This window comes from Cricetulus griseus, chromosome 3 (assembly GCF_003668045.3).
Source record: "Cricetulus griseus strain 17A/GY chromosome 3, alternate assembly CriGri-PICRH-1.0, whole genome shotgun sequence".
Taxonomy (NCBI): Eukaryota; Metazoa; Chordata; class Mammalia; order Rodentia; family Cricetidae; genus Cricetulus; species Cricetulus griseus.
Window position 1 is genome coordinate 106,252,570 of NC_048596.1, and position 22,132 is coordinate 106,274,701.

At 38.2% G+C, this 22,132-nt stretch overlaps 1 protein-coding gene and 1 non-coding gene across 5 annotated transcripts; both read left to right on the forward strand.

Moving 5' to 3' along the window:
• The first annotated feature begins 83 nt into the window (after positions 1-83).
• Positions 84-21,819, forward strand: Ddias (DNA damage induced apoptosis suppressor). 4 transcript variants are annotated; one of them, XM_027407659.2, is made up of 7 exons: positions 84-425; positions 1,599-1,683; positions 3,441-3,588; positions 6,744-6,872; positions 10,516-10,677; positions 11,859-11,976; positions 13,138-21,819. In XM_027407659.2, the coding sequence occupies exons 4-7, from the start codon at positions 6,760-6,762 to the stop codon at positions 15,451-15,453; spliced, it is 2,709 nt and encodes a 902-aa protein (XP_027263460.1). In that variant the 5' UTR covers positions 84-425; positions 1,599-1,683; positions 3,441-3,588; positions 6,744-6,759; the 3' UTR covers positions 15,454-21,819. The 4 variants fall into 4 exon arrangements, with proteins under 4 accessions (XP_027263460.1, XP_027263459.1, XP_027263462.1 ...); XM_027407658.2 differs by lacking the exon at positions 3,441-3,588; XM_027407661.2 differs by lacking the exon at positions 1,599-1,683.
• On the forward strand, positions 9,175-9,303 carry LOC113834893. Its single transcript, XR_003483879.1, has one exon. It is a non-coding gene; the product is annotated as a small nucleolar RNA SNORA70 (small nucleolar RNA).
• Positions 21,820-22,132: the final 313 nt, after the last annotated feature.

Here is a 22,132-nt window from a genome sequence, read left to right on the forward strand (position 1 = left end):
CAGGCTGGCCGCGATGGCGGCTCCCTCTCCAACAGCGCCCCCTCCTGTCCACCCCGCGGCGCCAACCTGCACCCGCTCGCACGCCCTCGGCGTCCGCCTGAGGGGCGCTGTCACCCCTTCCCACGCCTCGCGCCTTCCCGGCTTCCCCCGCACATCGCGGGAAGAACTACAGTTCCACCAGTCCGAGAAGAACGTCCCTCAAAACCCGTCTCTACCCACGGCCACACAAGAAAGCTCGTCCGCCCAGATAAGCGAAACGCCCGGCAGAGACTTTTCTGATTGGCTCTCGGGAAGCTCTGTCAAGGCGGTACTTCCGGCGGAAAGGAACGCGGGAGATTCGGTTGTTGGCGTTTGGTGAGCGGCTGGTTTTGAGTGGCCAGCGTCTTCTCATGGTTGCCCGGACTTGTCCCGATCCTTTGCCTCAGGTGAGACGCTGGAGAAAGAGGTTCTTGAGGGACTCTGGGTCGAGAGCTTCCTAACGAGGCGCTGTAAACCTTCGCCCCACATGGATTTATTTCAGGACCCGTCTCCGTAAAGGGCAGATACGAGGGTCATATGTTCCTTGGCGAATGTTTATCAACATTTCCTGCAGAGCCCCAGAAGCCCAGAGTAAAAGGCTCGACTTTCTTCTGGTAGTTGTAAAGCTGTGTCTTCTAGCTACCATGCAGATTAGTGCGAGGTTTTTTGTTTGTTTAGGTTCCCTCGAATTGCTTTGGTTGCCTAGAGAAAATGTTTAACTGAATAATGTGTGCAACCCAGACATTGAAAGATTTCCAGACTCCTTGATCTCTCATCCTCATCTGAAATCCATGTCCCGCTCTCCACTCAACACTGCCATTACCAAAACCTGACCTGTGAGTGTTGCATAGCTGTGGCAGTAGTCTTCCAGCTGTTTCCCCTGCTAATCCATTCCCCATATGACCAGACAAATAGGTGAAGATTTTGACCAAGGTACTCCCCATTTAAATTCTTCTAGATGCTCCTGTTTCCCCTATGTGTTAAGTCCAAATTCCTTAACTTAGGTTAGAAGCCCTTTGGCCTTGCCTGCCTCTCCAACTTCAGCTCTAGACCTGCCATACACACACCTCTCAGTGTGGGAGATCAAACCGAGAATATCACACTCCGTTCATGCCATATGTCACTGAATTAACCCCAACCCCAGAGATTCTTTTGTGTTCCTCAAAGGCACCATCCTTCTAACCCCCCCACAAAAAAAACATTTTTTATTCCCATTGACACCCCAGGCTTGTTCTGACTCATTTGTTATTTCTTAGTTTGCAACGCTTTTTTTTTTTAAGATTTTATTTATTCTGTATACAACGTTCTGCTTCCATGTATATCTGCACACCAGAAGAGGGCACCAGATCTCATAACGGATGGTTGTGAGCCACCATGTGGTTGCTAGGAATTGAACTCAGGACCTCTGGAAGAGCAGTCGGTGCTCTTAACCTCTGCGCCATCTCTCCAGCTCCTGCAACGCTTTTTTGTTGTTGTGGTAACGGGATTTCATACCAATGGCTGGCTTCCAAAGCCTTTTGAAAAGCTGTTTCCCAGCTTTGGAAAATTGGATCACAGAGCAATCTTTATTCATTCTTCAGATAAATTTTTAAGTGCTTCCCATTATGCCAAGAACCACCAGGTATTGGGTGACTTCAGTTAACAAGAGAGATTGTTGTCCTAAGGGTAAGTACCATATATGTATGTATGTATGTATGTATGTATGTATGTATGTATGTATAAATAAAGTTAACAAACAGAATAGCAAATTGAGTGTGGTGAAGTAGATCTATAATCCAGCACTGTAGAGGCCGAGTTATGAGAATCTCTAGTTTGAAGCAGCCTGGGCTACATAGAAAAGTAAGGGCTACAGAGAAAACTATCTTTTAAAAAGGAGTAAATAAACATGAATCTGGAAAGTCCTTTCTAAAGGATTGATATAAAGCTGGTGGATATGATGTGACTTGTGGAGGAAGGGAACGAGAGAGGGAGGAGTCCTAGGTATCTGGCCTTAATGGATTTGGGTTTTTTTTTTGAGACAGGGTCTCATTATGTATCCTTGGCTAAACTGAAGCTTGCTGTGTAGGCCAGGCCAGCCTCAAACTCAGAGATCACACTGCCTCTGCCTCCTGGTGGAATTAAAGGCATATACCACCACACCCAGCTTTGGTGTTTGTTTGTTTGTTTGTTTGTTTGTTTGTTTTGAGAAAGAACTTGAAGTTGGGCGGGAAGGAAAGTGGGAGAAGGGAAAGAACATGATCAAAATATATTGTATGAAATTCTAGAAGAATAAATATTAAAAGTAAAGAATAAGCTGAGCAGAGACACGCAGATCTTTGTGAGTTCAGGGCCAGCCTGGTCTACATAGTGAGTTCCAGGACAGCCAGAGCTACATAGAGAGACCCTATCTCAAAAACAAACAAACAAAAAAAGGAAAAAAATGGTGGATATTATGTGGCATGTGAAGAATGGGAGTGGATGAGGGAGGGAAGAGTCTTCAGTATCTGGCCATATGGCAATTTACTAAAATTGAGAAGATTTTGTGGCAAGAAAGGCTTAAAAGAATTCAAAGTTTGCTACTTACTAAACTCTGAATTTGTGAGACTTCCAAATGCAATTGGCTCATATGTAAGAAGTTACATTATGGAAGTCTTTGCATTCTTTTATTGATACACATTGACCTATAAAACACATTGTCTGCTTGATCCACACATAACTTCCAGAGTCTTGAACACAAAGTCCTGTTTGTTTTGTTTGTTTGTTTTTTTCTTTTTTTTTCCTACCTCAAATGACCCGAGCTTCTCCATCTCTGTTATTAATATCCCAAAAACGATACCAAAAATAGAAAAGCTGTGTTGTACACCCTGAGGCTTTCCTGGTTAATGTTTTAACAGTAGTTTTCAACAATATTTTGCCTTCTGCTGTAAATTTTGTTTCTTTCTTTTGCACATTTTGTTGTCAATGTCCTTCCTGCTTCTCATCCCTTTCTAGGATTTTCATGTTAATACCAGTATTTATTAGGAAATCCTTTTGACTGCCTTTTGAAAGTTGGATGTTGTATATGTTCTTAAAGGAGATCTGCCTGCCTCTGCCTTAAATGCTGAGCTCAAAGGTGTGTGCCACCTTTCCCAGCTTCCATGTACTATTCTTTTTCATGATAAATTAGAAGTATCTTTGGTTGTGGTATAGTTCCCCCATATAGATTTAAGACTAAGCCTGTGCCTTCCTTCTTGGACACTGACCTAGGAAATCTCTGGAAAACAAAGAAGGGGAACAATTAGTTCTCCTCAGTGTGCCGTAACACTTAGACTTTCTCCCTGTCTCACTCCCAGTCTTATTTCTACTTTTATATGTATGAGATTAGGAGGAGCTGATGTTTCCTTGTGGGTTGTTGCTAAGTTTCCTACATAGTATTTTTATTATGTTTTTTCTTACTATAAAAGCTCTACATTTAGGGGAGAAATGGTTTAGCTGTTAAGAGACCTTGCTGCTCTTGTAGAGGACCTGGGCTCAGTTTTCAGCACCCACGTCCAGAAGCTCATTACCACCTGTAACACCAGCTCCAGGAGAGCCATGGGCACCTGCACACAGGTACAAATACACAGAGACAAAACATACACATAAATAAAAATCAAATAAACATTACCCCAAAGTTATACATTTAGAAAATATTTTAGATGTGTAAAAAAGTTTAATGATTTTAATACCATCACTCTGACAGAAAATAGTTTTTAAACAAAAATTATATTATCATAGTCCTGTCTCTTTCCTTATCCCACCCCATCCCCAAGCAAAAACCTGATCAGTCTCTTTTATATTTTCTCATGTTATTATGTGTATTTAACTTATATAATTTGTCATGGTTACAGAGGTGGTTTCTTTCTTCATCATTTTCTGTCATCTCTTATACTAGAATATAAATCTAGCAACTAGGAAAGGACTATATCTAAATGTCCCTAACTTACATATAGCAACAGTTGGCATTTAGCAAATGTACAGTAAGTAAATGTATTGAGCTAAGTTGGAACATGGTTTGCTGATTGATGGAGCCGAAAGAAATACAATACTGTACCACCATCCTTCCCAACAAAATAGAAGGAAAAATTATACAGTGAGCCACATATAAAGTTGTTCTCAGGTCTATATTGTTTTCCTAATTTTAATACTTATTCAGTCCTGGTACTTCATCAAACATGCATTCATCATAATCCATGCCAAGTAGTAGAGATATAAGATAGGAGACATTTATCATGAAGGAAACAGGCTATGAAAACAAAGAAAAACAAACAAACTTGTGTGCTTAAAAGGAGCTTCCTATAGTACTGTCTTTTTTCAGTGAATGAAATATCTTTTTACGATTTGGACTTGCCAGGTGAAGCACCAATAGTGAAAATAATCAAACAAAAAAATGAACTCTTTTATTTTAATTCTTAAATTTACCTGTAAATTAGGGTTTTTTTCTGTTTGTTGTTACATACATATTTCATCCACTAGAGGGCAACAAACCCTTAAATATAAGGCAGCAGCTAACCTTAAATAGTGAGCAATTTATGCTTGAAATAATTTATAAGTTAATTCCAAAATGTTGTGCTCATATTGCTTTTCTTGTATTGGTAAGTTTATTATCTAGGCAGGCCTGGTGGCACAGGTTTGTAATCCCACCTACTCAGAGGATGAGTCAGGAGAATCACAAATCCCAACCTTGGGAAAGCCTTGAAGTCCTCTCTCAAAAAGAGATTGAAAGTGTAGCTTAGTAGTAAAGTCCTTGCCTAGTACATATGAGGTCCAGGGTTCAATCTCTAGTGCTTCAGGGGAAAAATAAAAAATGAACCCATGGTAGAGCACAGTGTCTTAGTTAAATTACAAATCAATTCTTCTAAAATTCCTATGTAATAAAATTCATAAAGAATTTTTTGCTGGGGAAGGAAACAGTTTATTTGGCTTACAGTTTATAGTCCATCACAGAGGGAGGCCAAGGCAGGAACCTAGAAGCAGGAATGAAACAGAGACCATGGAGGAACACTGCTCACATTTGGCCCCCACTCTCACATTCATTTATTTTTCTTAAACAGCACAGACCTCCCTGCCAAGGGATGATACCACCCACATAGTATAAAGAATAATTTTGAATGTCCATGTAGACTATAGAATTCTGTGTTGGACCCCCTAAAGATTGGCCCACAATAATCTTTTGCCTTCTCTATTTTATTTTTTATTATCCCTTAGAAGCTGTTGGAACCAGGAGGTATAAAGAGAGGAAACCATAATCAAGATATATAATGTGAAAAAAAATCTATTTCCAATAAAAGGGAAAAACTGATGGGAGGGGGAAAAAGAAACAAGCAAATAAAAAGAATTTTAAAAAGAAGAACACAGACACACACAAAAACAAAATCTTAAAAATTCAGAAACTAGAATGTACAAGCAAAAGATCAGTTAAAAAAAAATCCCAAACAAAGAAATATGGTACCAAAATATCATTAATTTGCTTTGTGTTGACTGTCTACTGCTGGGCATGGAGTCTACCCTTAAGTGTAGTTTATACACCTAATGAGACTTCATTGGAAAAAGCAGTGGGAAAATCTTATTTTCATGGAAATGTTATGTCCTAATACAGAATTTGTATGAGCCTCCACAGTCAACACATTTCTGTTGATGATACTTGAAAAGCTATGCCTAACTGAATCCCAAGGTTGAAGCAGGTCATACATTTTTACAAGTTGATGTAACTCTCTGAAACACAGAGTTCTTTATTTGAAAACATTCATTTTTTTAACTTATTAGCATAAGCTAAGCAATAAGGAAAAATGGTAAGCCAATGTACAAGTTAAAGAATTTAAAGTGAAATTATAAAAGTAGAGAGTATTGCTTTTATTCCTTTGATAGGCTTATATAAACAAGGATTATTTATTAAAAGAAACAAGATCTCGTAGACCTTGTAACATTTTTATTTGCTAGATATAAGTCCCTTTTCTATCCCCAAACTGTAAAACTCTACCCAGTGAAATCTACTAAAGCAATTTTCAGCTTCTATACAAGTGAGTTCAAGACTAGCCTGGACAAAATAGGGAGAACCCTCAAAAGCACAGGGAGGAGGAAGAAAGAAGTTGGCTCATGGGATATCCTTCCCATTACAATTGTGAACACCACTTCTATATCTTTTGTTTAAAAAAAAAAAAAATGTGGACCCTACTCCTCATACTGGGTTGCCTTGCCCAGCCTTAATACATGGGGAGATGCTTAGTCTTACTGCAACTTGATATGCCATGTTTTGTTGATACTCAAAGGAGACCTGCCCTTTCCTAAACAGAAAGAGAAGTAGTGGATTGATAGGATGGGGGGAGCATAAGGGGAGGAACTGAGAGGAGAGGTGGGAGAGGAAACTTCAGCCAGGATGTAAAATAAGTAAATGAATAAAATTACTTTAAAAAAATGTGAACTAGCTAAGTGAAGTGTCTCCTGAATTACTAGAATAGACTACTTATTCAGAAGAAGTAGTGCAGTTTTTCAGTATGTCATTATAGGGCTTTGGATGTAATTCAGTAATGGGGTACTTGGTTACCATATACGTGGCCCCACATTTAATTTCCCAGTACTTTAAAAAACAATGCCAGTATATTGGCACTTACAGCCTTCACTTTGATAATGAAACAACAGATAATATTGACTGATTGGTTTTCATAAGAATAATAATTCACATGTGATTTAATATTTGTATTGAACCCCATGCTTGTTTTCTTTTATAGGACAAAATATAGACTCATGAATAGAAGACGGAAATTCCTTCTTGCCTCAGTGCTTGCTCTCCAGAATTCGAGTTTTATATATCCATCATGTCAAAGGTGCTTTTCTCGGATAGTCCTTGACTCCAAAAGGTAAAATTGAAGACTGTGTGAAGGGAAATACAGACACTTTTATGACCCACAGGCAAATACACACTGAACTAACCATACCAGAACATCAGATTCTCTCAGGAATTCTCAGGGTTGGTTCTTCTCTGTTAATCTTAGAATAGAATTGGGTAGTAATCTAGTTTCTAGGGAAAGTTTTGAGAGTATTTTTTTTCATGGCCCTAACATCAGGTTTTTTTTTTTAATATATGTAAACTCCATAGCTGGTGCCATGCTTACTATTATTTATAAAATGCATGGAACCAGACATGTTTCAGATTTTAGAACTTTGGAGACTTAAGAATATTTGTATAAACTTTGTTGTTTGAGTATCCCTGATCCAAAACTGAAAAACAGATGCTTCAAGATGGTTGTATGTTTGTTAGTGCATGGGTTTCTGAAGCCCAAGCTGATCTGGAATTCACAGTTCATGTACTCTGAAGTTCAGAATTTCAGATCAGATATGCTCAAATTCTAGTAACCTATTGTACAACAACAATGTTGTTTGGCTACATCTGAATACCATGATAAAATCATTGTAGCCAAGTATAGAGAGAACTCAAGATATACTACCTATCTTTGTAGAGTAAAAGTGAAAAGTTGGGTTTGGAGTTCTTCTACAACTTTGTGTCTAGATATTAGATGAAAATGTTAGTATCACCTAGTAATATGTAAATAAAAGTAGTGAGCTAATAATGCCTACCATGTGGAATAACTGTAGAAATAATGCACAGAAATCTAGCCCAATACATGATATGTATGAGCATTTCCAAGATGGCACCCATTTTTACTGAAAATCTTTTACAAGTATACTTGTCCTACTGCAGTATATCATGATGGTTAACAGCATTATTCTATGAAACCAGAATGCCTGAGTTGTTTAATCTTAACCTCTGCTACTTCTTTGGGTGTCAGAGAATTGAGACAAGGTCTTACTCTATGACCCAGATTGGCCTGGAACTCACTGTATATCACAATATAACCTCAAATTGTAGCTTCTGTCTAAGCATCCCAAATAGGGAGATTATAAACATTAGCCACAATACCATTCCCCAACTCTCTCAGATATAGCTATATGGTCTTGCACAAATCACTTACATAGTTGGAGCTAAAACTGGAGAAACACAGTTAGAATTTTTATTTGAATCAGGTAAGTTACTATATATAACATACTTAGAATATTTGTATAATATATAAAACCAGCTATGTAGATATAAAGTATTTTTAAAACTTTGTCGCCTTTTCCAAGTGAGATAAGAGTATCACTATATATCCCAACTGACCTTGAACTTGTGATATTCTTGCTTCTGCTTCCCAAGTACTAAGATCACAGGCCTATATTACCATACCCAACAGATCAAGAATTTATCTTGAAGATAATCTTTCACAAAAATTTGGGTTGAACAGTAATACCACTGTTATCTCTTTAGACTAGTGTTACCAATATATACCATTTATAGATGTTTACTGTGTGCTAGGCATGATGCTAGGAGCTTTGCATTGCATTTGTTATATCCTTTTAATACAAGAGATTTTTATGAAGTGGGTGCTATTGTTGATACCAAATTTGGAGACAACTGAAGCTTAGAAAAGTGAAGTAACTTGCCCCAAATCACACACCCAGCTAGTTAGGGGCAGAAACAAACACTCAAGGCTAAACGATGTGACTAGGGTCGACAGTCATTCTTGCCATATTACCTGTGAACTAACAGTGCAGTTTATGTTCAAATTCCCACTTAAAGTCCTGTAGGAAAAGAGCTCCAACTGGATTGTTTAGATGCATAAAACCCCAAAGCACATTGTCCTTACCTGTGGAAATTGAATCAACTAGAAAGTAGTAACAATACCATAAACTCAATTCTGATGCTTAATCTTTTCTATTTTTTACTTCTGCTTTTCTTTTTTTCTTAGTAGAAATCAGCCAATATAGAAAATAGAAATTCTTCTTTTCCATTGCCCCACTACTTAAACAAGTTTGTGATGAGCCCCCCACCACCACCACCACTGTTTTGTGTCTTACTGAGATAACTTCTTTTTTAACCTCCCAGGGTAAGCAATAGATATATTTAAAGTATATCCTTAGGGCTAATGAGATGACTCAGTTAGTGAAGTGTTTGCTGTGCAAGCATGAGGACGTGAGTTCAGAACCTCACACCATGTTTTTTAAAACACCAGTGTGTGCCTATAGTGCCAGGGCCAGGGAAACAGAGGCAGGATGATGCCTGGAGCTTGCTGGTAGGTAGTATTGCTGATCAGTGAGTTCTAGATTCAGTGAAAGACTCTTATCTCAAAACAAAATAAGGTGATAAGGTGTTCCTCCTAGGGACCTAATATGCAGTGGCTATAAACATCAGCAACCTTGGTGTATTTGGCCTCTTTCTTATATGAGTTTCCCTAAGGAAACTTGAAGACAATTTTATGGGATAGTCATGTCTTTTATCTCAATGCTTTCCCTAGTCTAGCCTCCAGAAAGGTATGGTGGGGAACCTTTGGGAAACTCTGGAGCACAGTGAGTAGGGTTCACCCTGCCCAGGTCATCATGTATATCCACACCAAGCTGAAGAATAAAGAACATGTGATTGAGGCCCTGCATATAGCCAAGTTCAAGTTCCCTAGCCACCAGAAGATCTCGAAAAAGTGGGGATACAACAAATTTAATGCCATAATGTTGACTTGATTTGTTTGGTCTTTCCTGTGTGTTGGATTTTACAAACCCAGTCCTCAGGATTTCAAGCATCTAGTAATTATCCCAAGACCAAGCAGTATATAACAAGAGATTTACACTTGATGGATATTTTTAACTACCCTTTGGTTATAATTGCATATTATCTTATCATCTTGGCAAGTTAAGTTCTATGCCTTTGAGATCTAGTTTTTATAATCTAATATTCTTAACATATCCTGGTGAATTAAAGTAATTTTTAGGGATTGGAGAGATCATGACTAGCCCGAGGGCACCTGTTTGCCCAAATACACATGCAGACACATGCACACAGTGAAAAATAAATCTTTTAAAAACTGATAGATTTCAGGACATTAAGAAAATATGAGTAAATTCTTTTTTAAAAACATGAAATTTTATTTTATTTTTATTATAGTTGATTTGATTCTTCAAGACAGGGTCGCTCTGTGTTGCACCTCCCTGGCTGTCCAGGAACTAGCTCTGTAGACCAGGCTTGCTTCAAACTCAGAGATCTGCCTGTCTTTGCCTTCCAAGTGCTGGAATTAAAGTGTCCAGCACCACCACCTGGCTTACAAATAAATTCTAGATGTATAAATATGTCAAGATTATTTTGTTACACTGTTTCACATCAGTTTCTTAGCAGTTTGGTACATGTTTCTTTCAGTTTGGTGGTATTAAAATCTATAAAGTTCACCAAACTGGTTGTAGTAGTGCTTGACTATAGTCCCTTCTTCCTGGTGGAAGAGGTCAAGGATCTCAGGAGTTCAAGCCCAGCCCTAGCTAAGTAACAGTTGGGGCCAGTTATGTCACATAAGACCCTGTCTCAGGAAAGAGAAAAAATAGTTGCTGATTGTATATAGTTTAAGAAGATTTAAATTCACTATTGGTATACAAAATATTGACCTAAATTTGGATAACTCCATGATGTCTCCCCAACTTTTCTAGGTTTACTTGTCCCAAGTGTGGCTCTACGGGTGAGGCTGAAAGTTCCAGTTACAGGTACAGACTTTCCTTAAAAGTGGCAGAATCAAGCAAACTGTATGTCATTACTGTGTTTGGGAGCTGCTTAGACACATTTTTTGGACTCACAGCCACTGGTTTGAAGAGGTAAGAGTCTTTAATTCTTTTACCCTACTGCTCTTCTAGCATGCCCGTGGGATTTGAAAATACATATGTTGAAGGTATTTGTAGTTACTAAAAAGAAATTGTTTAGCTCAGGCCATCATTTTCCTTAAAAGGTAATCTACTGGAAAGGGAAAATTTCACATAAATACATGTTTGTGGTAACTATTTAAAATATCATAAAACTCTAATCCAGGTTAATCAGTTCTTTCAGTCATTTTGCAGATTTATCACTTGAGTTTGTCTTAGTGTTTCTATTGCTATGAAGAGACACCACAGAAACTCTTATAAAGGGAAACATTTAACTGGGGTGGCTCATGTACAGTTCAGAGGTTCAGTCCATTATCATCATGAAAGGACATGGCTGTGTACAGGCAGACCTGGTGCTGGAGAAGGAGCCGAGAGTTCTATATCTCATCCATAGACAACAGGAAATGAACTGACACTGGGCATAGCTTGATCACAGAAGACCTCAAAAGCCTGCCCCCACAGTGACACACTTCCTCTAACAAAGCCACACCTCCTAATAGTGCCACTCCCTATGAGCTTACCGGGCCAATGACACTCAGACTACCAATTGACCTACTAAGACACAGCCTTGAGACTTTTCTCATTGCCAACTATCTTCCCTCTTTCCCTAGTCATTTTTCAGAAAAAACATATGCTCATATCACTGTACCTGAGAGCAGATTCATTTGAAGGAAAAGGACACTAGAAGGACCATATCTACAATTGCAAGGAAAGAGAAAAGACCACAACTGCCACTATTGCTTTTCCTTTCCCTTGGTATAATAACTTTGGGGTCTGAAAATGAAGTGTGTACATTTTTTTTTTCCTTACAGTGCTATAGATTGAACTTAGAGCAAACTTATACATGTTAGTCTACCTCTAAGCTCCTTCCCCAGACTTTGCAGGCATCTTGTTTACGCTGGCTAAGTAGTGGTTTTTGTGGAGCTTTAAATGATTTTTCTCTTTCTATACTATGGAAACCTAGTAGGGACAAAATGCCAAGGTCATAGTGTGTGTGTGTGTGTGTGTGTGTGTGTGTGTGTGTGTGTGTGTGTGTGTGTCTGACAAGGTTCATGCCATATTTTAAAATAATTGTATCTTCTGATTTTACTGCGAAGGTAAAATGTCAAAGCTCATCACTTTATTTTCTTTCAAAGGCACCTTGAGAATTCTAGTGAAATCCCAGAACCCCTGGACAGTGGTAGAATGCAGAGCCTATTGACCACAGCAGTGGAAAATTGTTTTGTTGGACAAAGCTTTGTGTTTGGAGTGACGGTAATTGAGAACAGCTTCCTTTTGAATGTCTTCTTGATCCTCATTGTAATAAAATGATTGTAATTCTCCAAGTTCTTTTTAGAAGTTATATAGATATTAGAGTTTATAGGAGTACTTGAAACTATAGAAATAGCTTACATGTGATCTATTTAAATATTATAGGTTACATACAACTCCCAATTACAAAAGCCAAAGTAGCCCAATTCAATGTTTTCAGAGCTTTAAAAGGGGGAGTTTATTATGAATTGCAAAAAGTACTGAAATATTTGGTTTTGAAAGATTTCTTTTATACCAAATTCTATACAAATTACATAGTAAAATTCTGCCTCAAAAAGAATAGATTAAGAAGAATATTCTTAAATTAAATACATAATAGTAGAAAAAGTTAAAATGTACTACTCTGAAGGACTAGTAACAAACTATTTTTTTTAAGATTTTATTTATTTATTCATTTATTATGTATACAACATTCTGCTTCCATGTATATCTGCACACCAGAAGAGGGCACCAGATCTCATAACGGATGGTTGTGAGCCACCATGTGGTTGCTGGGAATTGAACTCAGGACCTCTGGAAGATCAGTCGGTGCTCTTAACCTCTGAGCCATCTCTCCAGCCTGTAACAAACTATTCTAAACTAAAAAAAATGGAAATTTAATCACACTCTAAATGATATAGTAGAGAGAATATGGTAGTACCAGATGGGCACTAAGGAAAACCTAAAGACAGAAACCAAGAACTGATGAACTATTTTTTGTTAAAATATTATATAATTTAGTTTTCCTCTTTCTGTTCTTTCTTTCACAAATATAATAGTACCAGCATTTATAGAATAGACACTGTTTGCTAAATATTATACAATTTTGTATATTATTGTTAATCAGTGATTTTTATTTCACAAATGAGAAAATAAGGCACAGAGGAGTTAAGTAGCGAACCCCAAACCCCAGCATTCCTAGTAACTACAGAACAAGGATTTGAAGTTAAGTCTCTGTGCCCAAGTTCATAGGCTTTGGTATGTGCTATTCTTTCAGTAATAGTACAGAGGTTGGAGTTAAAGCAGTTATCATCATATCTCATTTAACCTTTAAATTCCTGTTTTCTCCTTGACCTAAGAGAAAGCCATTTTGTTCTCATTTAAATCCGTTTACTTCTTTCATAGAATTTTGGAGATATATGTGGACATGATTCAGACTCCAATAACTTCTTGCAGCCATGCTGTAAATGCAAAGGAGAAGTCAGAACACTAATAGCTTCCCAGATTGTTCTGCCTGACCCACATATTACAGGCTTTACTGTCATTGACTACTTAAATCAGCTTTTGCACACTTCCAACTTCAAGAAACATCATTGTGACTCTCAGGAGTATAGCAGCCACTCCCTCACTTTAGATCACTCAGACAGTGATCTTGGCAGCCTACATGGCTCTGTGCAAACGTCCTGTTTTCTGGAGTCCTGCAGCAGAGATGATCTTCTCAGATTCTGGCAGCCATCACTTGAACTGACTTCAACTGATTCACAAGTAACAGCTAATGATGACTTTTCAGCTTCAGAACAAACCCTGATCAGTGGTACTCCTGATCAAAACAAACAGTGCGTCTCCTTTTCCGAAGCCACTTGTTCTAAGAACTGTCAGGATCCCTTTCAGAGTTCCCAGAGCCTTGTTTCATGTATGGACAAGAATAATACAACAGGAAAGCAGGGCAGAGAATTTGGTTTACAGGCTAATCATCTGAGTCCAATTTGTCCCAGTTTTCATGAATCTAGGCTGTCTGACTCTAATTTATTCCCTTCACAAATGCAAGAATGTTTTCAAGAAGATAATGCAGAATGCTACAGTGAAGCAGAAATTAAAAATGAATATTCCCAATATGACATCCCATGTTATCAGCATCGTGACATAAATACTACCACAATCCTTCAAGAGAGACCTGCATTTTCTTTGTCATCACTCAAACCTGAAGAAACAAGTGCTTCTCAGAACTGTGACTCCTTAATTTGGGATGATTTACCATTCTCTGAAAGCCTGAGCAAGTTTCTGGCAGTTGTTGAAAGTGAAATTGCTGTAACCAAGACGGATACTAAGGACAGAAAACAGGTTACAGATAATGACGTTGATAAATTCCACACAGACCACAGCAGATTATCTGTGACTCCCAGGAAAAATACTGGAACATTGAATACACTGCCTTTGCGCTTAAGATCATCGCAAGCAATGGTGAAAGAAAACTCCAGGAAAGAGACCTTTTCCAACTGTGAATCTAATATAAGTCCTCAAATTCAAAGAGAATCCAAACCTGACAAGACAGCAGAAGCTGTCTCCATAGGCAGTGATAGTAGTGGTATCTCAGAGTGTTTTCTACTAGATACTTGCCTTTCAGCTCTATTTACGTCTTCAAAAGATATGGACGCATCCGTTCCCCATAAGAGGACTGCTGGGATCCTACAACAAAGGGATGTGATTTCACTCAGGTCTAGTACCTCAACAAATAACTGCTCTTATCTTAGTAACAAATCTTTTAATGGATGTAGAGAAAAGTCACATTCAGAAACAAAAGGAAAATTGACAAGCTTATGTTCTAAGAAATACAGTAATGTTTCTGATATTCACAAATTAGAAAATAAGCAATATTATAGATGGTCAAAGAACCAAGATGACAATTTTACAATATGCCGGAAACTTACGTATCCTTTAGAGACTCTTTGCCATAGTCCAAATAATACAAATACAGCAAAAGAATTACCTCACAGGCCTATCAATAATAACTTAACACAAAGTTATTCTGCTGATCATGAAGGTAGCTACAATGCTTCTGCTGATCTTTTTGATGATGTTGCTAAAAATAAGGACATTGGAACAGAAATTACCAAAATACCACAGGATATTTTGTTACCATGGGAAGCATCTTGCACAGAAAACCATCCTATAGATGAAGAAGGCAGCCAGCCTTCACAAAAACTACCCTTGCAAAACATAGCAACATCAAGGTATCTGAGAGCAAGTTCTCAGTCAGATTCAGAATGTGATTTTGAAGAAAGCCAAGACTTTGTTCCCTGTTCCCAGTCAACTCCAGTTGCAGGCTTCCACCAAAGAATTCATGGCTTACACAGACCTTTCAAAATATTGCCTTCCTTATATTCAAATCTTAATGCTAACTATAAAAACACAAAACTTTCTCCCGAAAATGGCAAACATCAAGCTACCTCAACCTGCCCAAAGAATGTAAAAACACCTAGCCAGAAATCCAGAAGTCCTGACATACCTAGTTTGACAAAACCAGAGATTTCCAACCCCTGCTCCACTGCTGAGTGCCTTGAAAGCGATGTGGATGAATGGTTCCCCCCTACCACCCAAAAAGTATTTCTTTCAGATATCCTTGGATTCCAAGTCACACGCTTAAGGAAATGCCTTGCTGTCTATCCTTCCCCCGACCAAAAAGAGTTACCAAGAAAGAAACCAAATAAAAGTTGCACATAAAACCAACGTGTTTAATTAAAGTTAAGGAATATATTTACAGCTACAGTTGCAAAAACAGAAGCGTCCTAAACATAACTATAAATGGTCAGGCTGAAAATAAGAAAAAAACATTTTGGGATGTTTTTCAAAATATGTTGCCTTCCATTTTCAGAATACTGCCACTTTAGTGTCTGAAACAAAAAGTACTTAGTCATCAAAATTATTTTCATATAAAGTCCTATGAACCCAATTCCCAGAAATTTTAAATAAAGGCAGATCTGTTTGAAATTTTTGTTTTCACTGACATAGAAAGCAATCCTTATACTTTGAACACTTAACAGAAAATTGGTCATGAAGAATGGACTGTACTGAGTGCTATGGGATCTTTCAAGATTTCCTCGAGGCTTTTTTTTCCAGAATACTATGATTTAGATAACTGAGCACTTTATCTTACATTGACTGTACTAATCTGTTGTTCTTGTATTTAAAAGTATTTGTTAAAATATAGACATCCAGAAGTAAAGCATTTACAAACCAGAATGTCATTAATAATTGTTAGCTAAGATAAGATTGTAACTGCTGGGCTGAGGTTGTAGCACAAGGCTAACTAAAAGGTCACTAATCTCAATTGATTTTGGTCTATTGGATAAGACAGTGTCAATACTGTACAGGAAGTGCAATGTTACAGATGTGTTTCTTTTACATGAAGGTTAAAACCTGACTGAATCTTTGGTACTACAGTACAAGAGCATCTTCAATGTTTTTCACAATTGATTAATATTCTGATCTAGGAATTATTAATGGTGAGAATACTGCTTTGCATAAATGCATAGTACAAAATGACAAGTATTTTTAGGAACATTTCAGAGATGGTTGGAAATTTTATACTTATTCCAAGCTAAAATTTGTTTAACAATCTTTAATGGAACTCAAGGCACTGGAGAAATGTGACAGTGGCTAATATCACTTGCTGCACAATTATGAAGACCAGAATTCAGATCTTATCACCCATATAACAAGCCAGGTTTCCTGCAATACCTATAAGTTATGTGTAGTAAAAACACTGCAGTTCATAGCATATTGGCATTACATCCCATAACATGCACAGCTCAAAGTATATGTTATATTTTCAAAACCAAAACTTCAGTGAAGTCACACTGATGCAGGGCAAGTGCTGTCAGAAACACCTTGGATTCCTTGTACATTGCTTCAGAAACCTTTTGTTGCTACCACCATGGGTATTTTTTTTTTAGCTCCCAACATTAAATTGTGTGACTCATTGTTTAAGAAGCTGGGCCTAGTCAAAAAATCTGAATCTGATATGTGTTATGGAAGGAGAAAATAGCCAAAAGAAGAACAATTCCCAGACTCTGGAGTCAGCCAGCACCTTTGCCATTCCATTCTGGAGTTATTCCACATCTTTGTCCTTATGTCACCAACAGACAGCTTTTCTCTTTCCTTCGTTTCATATGTAATATTCAGATCACTCGTGGTTGTTTGAATGGGATGTCTCCCATAGTCTTAGGCATTTGAACACTTGGTCCCCAGTTGGTGCTGTTTCGGCAGGTATGGCCTCACTAGAGGAAATGTGTCACTGGGGAGAAGCCTTTGAGATTAAAAAGCCTCTGCCATTTCTAATTTGCTGTCTAATTTGTGCTTGCACTTCACAGAGTAAACTCACAGCTTGCTCCCATCACTATTCTTGCCTGCTGCTATGCTTCCCCACTGTGATGGTGATGGACTGTTAGCCCTCTGAAACCCTAAGCCTAAAATAAGCCCTGTGAAAGTTGTACTTTGTCATGATGATTTATCAGAGTAATAGAAAAGTAGTTGGTATAACTTACCTTGCCACACCTCGATCTGTTCAGTTTTCTAGGTTTGTGCCACTCCATGTCTTAGAAAATGATGCACAGAAGTATGGCAGTAATCTTTCTCTGTGGGCTTTTAATTCATTATACCTGTCTTTTTTGGATCTTGTACCAAATAATGCCTCCTATAGTTTACTGTGTCTCTCTCCTTCCTAAACTCCTCATTTTGACAGTATACAAATGATAGAGAAGAATAGTACAGTCAAATAGCACCTAATTGTATTGCCTAGATCCATTTTCTTTATGTGTGTATATCCTCGTAGTAAGGCCATGACCAAAAGCAACTTGTAGAGGAAAGTGGTTATTTTGCTTACATGTTCACATTACAGTGCATCAGGGGAAGTCGGGGTGGGAATGGAAGCAGGGACCACAGAGGAATGCTGCTTACTGGCTAGTTCAGCCTGCTTTCTTATATAACTTAAGACAACCTACACAGGGTTGCCACATTACTACCCCTATCTTACCCCCACAGGATACGTCCACCTGCATCAATAATTAATCAAGGAAGTATACTGTAGACTAGCCTACAGGCAATCAGAAAGAGGCAATTTCTCAATTAAGGTTCCTCTTCCCAACTTATGTTAACAGAAACCAACCATGATAACGTAATTTGCTTTCTGTGTCCTATTTAGAAATAAATAAGTGGTTTTGCTTTTGCTAAACCATTGAAAGGTGTCAGAGAGGATATTTCATCCCTAATATCTCTGCATGAGATACTTCTTTAAAGAAGAGTTTCTTTCTATAGCCACAGTGTCATCACATGAAAAAATAACAAATTCTCCAGTATTTTCTAACAACCCTTATTCGAATTTTTCCATGTATATTCAAGCTACCATATAATGAGGATTTTATCAAGGTCTGTCCATGATGTTTGGTTGTCTCTTTGGTGTCCTTCTAGTGCCTTAGCTCTTACTTTCCATAACACTGTCTTTATAAAAAGATGATGAAAATACTTTTTGCATTCTAGATTTGTATGTTTGATTCTTTATACTCTTTTGTCCCTCTAGTCCCAGTATTTACTGTAGATCAACTCTAATGACTTGATTAGATTCTGACTTTGCACAGGACTGTTCATGGTTTATGTTGTGCATTTATCTCATCAGGAGACATATCAAGATGCCCCACTATATGACAATAAGGCTCAGGTTTTGGTTAAGAGAAATGGCTCAACAGCTTAAGAGCAACTCCTCTTGCAGATGACCTGAGTTTGGTTCCCAGCACGCATATTAGACAACTCATAGCTACCTGTAACTCCAGCTTCAGGGAATCTGATGCTGTCTTCCAGCTTTGCAGGCACCTGCACTCAAGTGCACATACAGACACATGCACACAAGCATAATTTTGAATAAACTTTAAAAAGAAATTTGGTTCACCAGGATCTCTGAAACTGGTAAGGATATTCAGTGGTTTCACTGAGGTCCATGGTGGGACAGAATTATTAGATGGGATAGACTGTGGAGGACCTGAATGACCTAGACTGGCATGCAAATTGAGTTTGTCAAGGCCTAAATCAATAAAAGGGGGATAAGAGAAGGGTGAGAACAACAAAGGAGTCTCTGAGTTACTCAAAAACAAATTTGGTGATTTCCCAGTAAAACGGTATACTACAGGGTGCTTTTCTGGAAGCTGGATGATAATAATAGTCTGTCAAAGAGGGAAACAGTAAAGGGTGCAGAAATCTATGGAGGAAGAAAAGAATATTAGGTCAGTAGGCTTAATGCCACCTCATCTGACCAGTTTCCTGGTTAGGGGACAGGACCCAGAAACTGCTACTAAAAAGGTAAGCCATATGAAAGCCAGGCAATCCTTTCTTCCTCACAAGCCTCAATCTTCAGATCTACTTGTGGGTGTGAGTAAAGCAGTTATCCTCCAGCAAATGGGTGAGCAGAGGAGCGAGATCCCATTTGTCATACTCTGTTACTAGGAGGACAGTGGCGAAGCACATCTTGAGATTATTGTATATAATGACCTACCAGAGTTAGGAGCCTCCATGTGACCTATCACAGATTCGGGAAGACCCAGATAGGCAATTTTAGATTGCAGGAATCCAAAGGATACCATCAGGCAGCAGAAAACTGGCCCAGGCTAAGAGCATAAGGAGCTAGCACTGTCCTTGGTGTCAGGGAACAGATCTCATCAAGTTACTATGAAATTTGATAATTCTGATCCTGAGGTGACAGTTGGGTCAAACCCTGGAGCTATCTATTCTGTCATTTGCTGCTATAGAGCCTGAGAGAACTCTTGAAATTTCAGGGGTATATGTAATTTTTTAACAGCTGGATAATATTGCATATTGTGTGCTAAGTTAAAATCAAAGTACACCTGCCTTGATGGATTTGCACATTCTATACTTTGTGCCTACAACACACTCCACCAAGAGTTATACACTGTTCTTTCCCTTCACTTTTCTCATGTCTGTTTTCAAGTGACATGTTAAAATCTTCCTTTGTCCATCCTACATAAAATAACAACATTGCACTGTAACTAACTTGCTTCCTTGTCCTGGCTTACTATCTCCATAAAAGCTATCAACATGTGGCATACTATTTATTTCCTTATTTTCTACCCTGTTGCATACTGTGCAGATCCTGAAAGTAACTAAATTTTCATTCCTGATATAGTCCCAGGGATTAAAATGTGATTTGGCATATGAAAAGTGATAGATAAATAAAGCATTATTGATTTTGTTGTTGTTATTCTATACAAGAAACCCAAGGTTCCATTGAGTTTCTGTCTGCAGCAACAACCCAGAATAGATCCAGGACATAAGTTGAGAAGGATCAAGATACTGTTTCCCCTTTTTTGCCGTCTTGAATCTGCATGTTTCCGCAGTCAGAGCGTGTGTTTCTAGCATTCCTGGGGAGTGTCCCCTAGGTATAGATTCCCAACCCTGTATCCTCAGCTGAGACCTCCTAGTGCCTGGTGTGTGCCTTTTCTGAAGGTCACCATGACTAGCCATACTCTGACCTTCATAAATCAGTTTTATAAAAATAAATGTATGAGAGATAAGCTTCCAAGGGAAAGAAAAGAAAGCTGAGGGTCAAAGAGGTTAATTTGTTCAAAGTATTGCTTTTACGGAAAGCTTCTGCCTAGAATTCTATCTTTATCCTATCTTTGCTTAGAATGTGTGCTCTTCCTACTCCAAAGATTGCTTCAAAGTGTTGAAATGAAGCATGAATGAGCATCAAACTGTAGGCCTTAAGCTCCAACAGTATAGATCAAAGTAAGAAAGACTAGTTTTCTTTGCTTATTTTTATATAGATATGAAAATGCAACTATTCTCTGAAAACTTGAATGTACATTAGGTGTGAAAACTGAGAATATCTTGTATTATTATCATGGTTTCCTGAAACTAATAAAAATGAGATTTCAGTTCCTGAAATGGGCTACAGTTCTTGAAATGTTCAGTTGTGAGCACCTGACCAAAAGCACAGCATGGGATTGTTACTATAAATGGAGATCCAGATTTCAACCCGAGACTGGATCTGTTAAGGGTATGTAGACCGAAGTCAGTTATTGCCTGCTAGCTACCCGAAATAATTACTATAATAGTTATCCTCAAAATTTTTAATCATGGTTTTCCAATTTATGAGATACTTGTTTGGAACATTGCCCCATGAGATGCACAATGATTTTTAACATGGATAGGGGATAAGCTATAATTATACCTTCCTTATGGTGACCAATATTGATGTATTTATGAATGAGCATTTTTAGGATTTTGCTAATGGGGAAAACAATGTGTGAAGTATAGTAACTTTCTAAAGACCATTGATGGGAAAGTGTGATTAAGGGTGTCGAAGGGTTTCTGTTGCTGTGAAGAGATACAATGACCACAGCAACTCTTATAAAGGAAAACTTTTAATTGGGGTGGCTCACTTAGAGTTCAGAGGTTTAGTCCATTATCATCAGGGCAGGAAGGAAGACAGCATGCTGCTTCAAACATGCTGCTGGAAATGGCAACAAGAAGTGGTGTATCTCGTTGGGTCTGGCTTGAGCACATATGAGACCTCAAAGCCTGCCTCCACAGTGACACACTTCCTCCAACAAGGCCACACCTCCAAAAGTGCCATTCCCAAATAATTGTACATGGAGACATACTTGACTTATTTCTAGCCAGCTTTCCTTAACTTAAATTATCCCATCTACCTTTCATCTCTAGACTTTTGCCTTTTCTCACTTCTGTAATCTCACTTTCTCTCTTACTCTCTGGCTAGCTGTGGCTGGGTAGCTGACCCCTTCTTTTCTCACTCCTAGGTCAAGATTCTTGCTTCCTCCTTCTTTTTCTCCTTTTATTTTAGTCTCTCTGTCTGTCAGCCCCACCTATCCTTTCTCCTGCCTTGCTATTGGTTGTTCAGCTCTTTATTAGACCAATCAGGTATTTTAGACAGGCAAAGTAACATACCTTCACAGACTTAATCAAATGCAACATAGAAGAATTCAACACATCTTTGCATCATTAAACAAATGTTCCACAGCATAAATAAACATAACACATCTTAAAATGATATTCTACAGAGATGGAGCGATATCTCAGAGGTTAAGAGCACCGGCTGCTCTTCCAGAGGTCCTGAGTTCAATTCCCAGCAACCACATGGTGACTCACAACCATCCGTTATGAGATCTGGTGCCCTCTTCTGGTGTGCAGATATACATGGAAGCAGAATGTTGTATACATAATAAATAAATGATAAATAAATATGTAAACACTGATCTCAAAAAAAAATCTACAACAGCGCCCCCCAAAGAGCAAAGAGGAAAAACAACTGTGTGTGTGTGTGTGTGTGTGTGTGTGTTTCCCTTCTTTGGGGATTTTACTGGTCTGAGGTTAT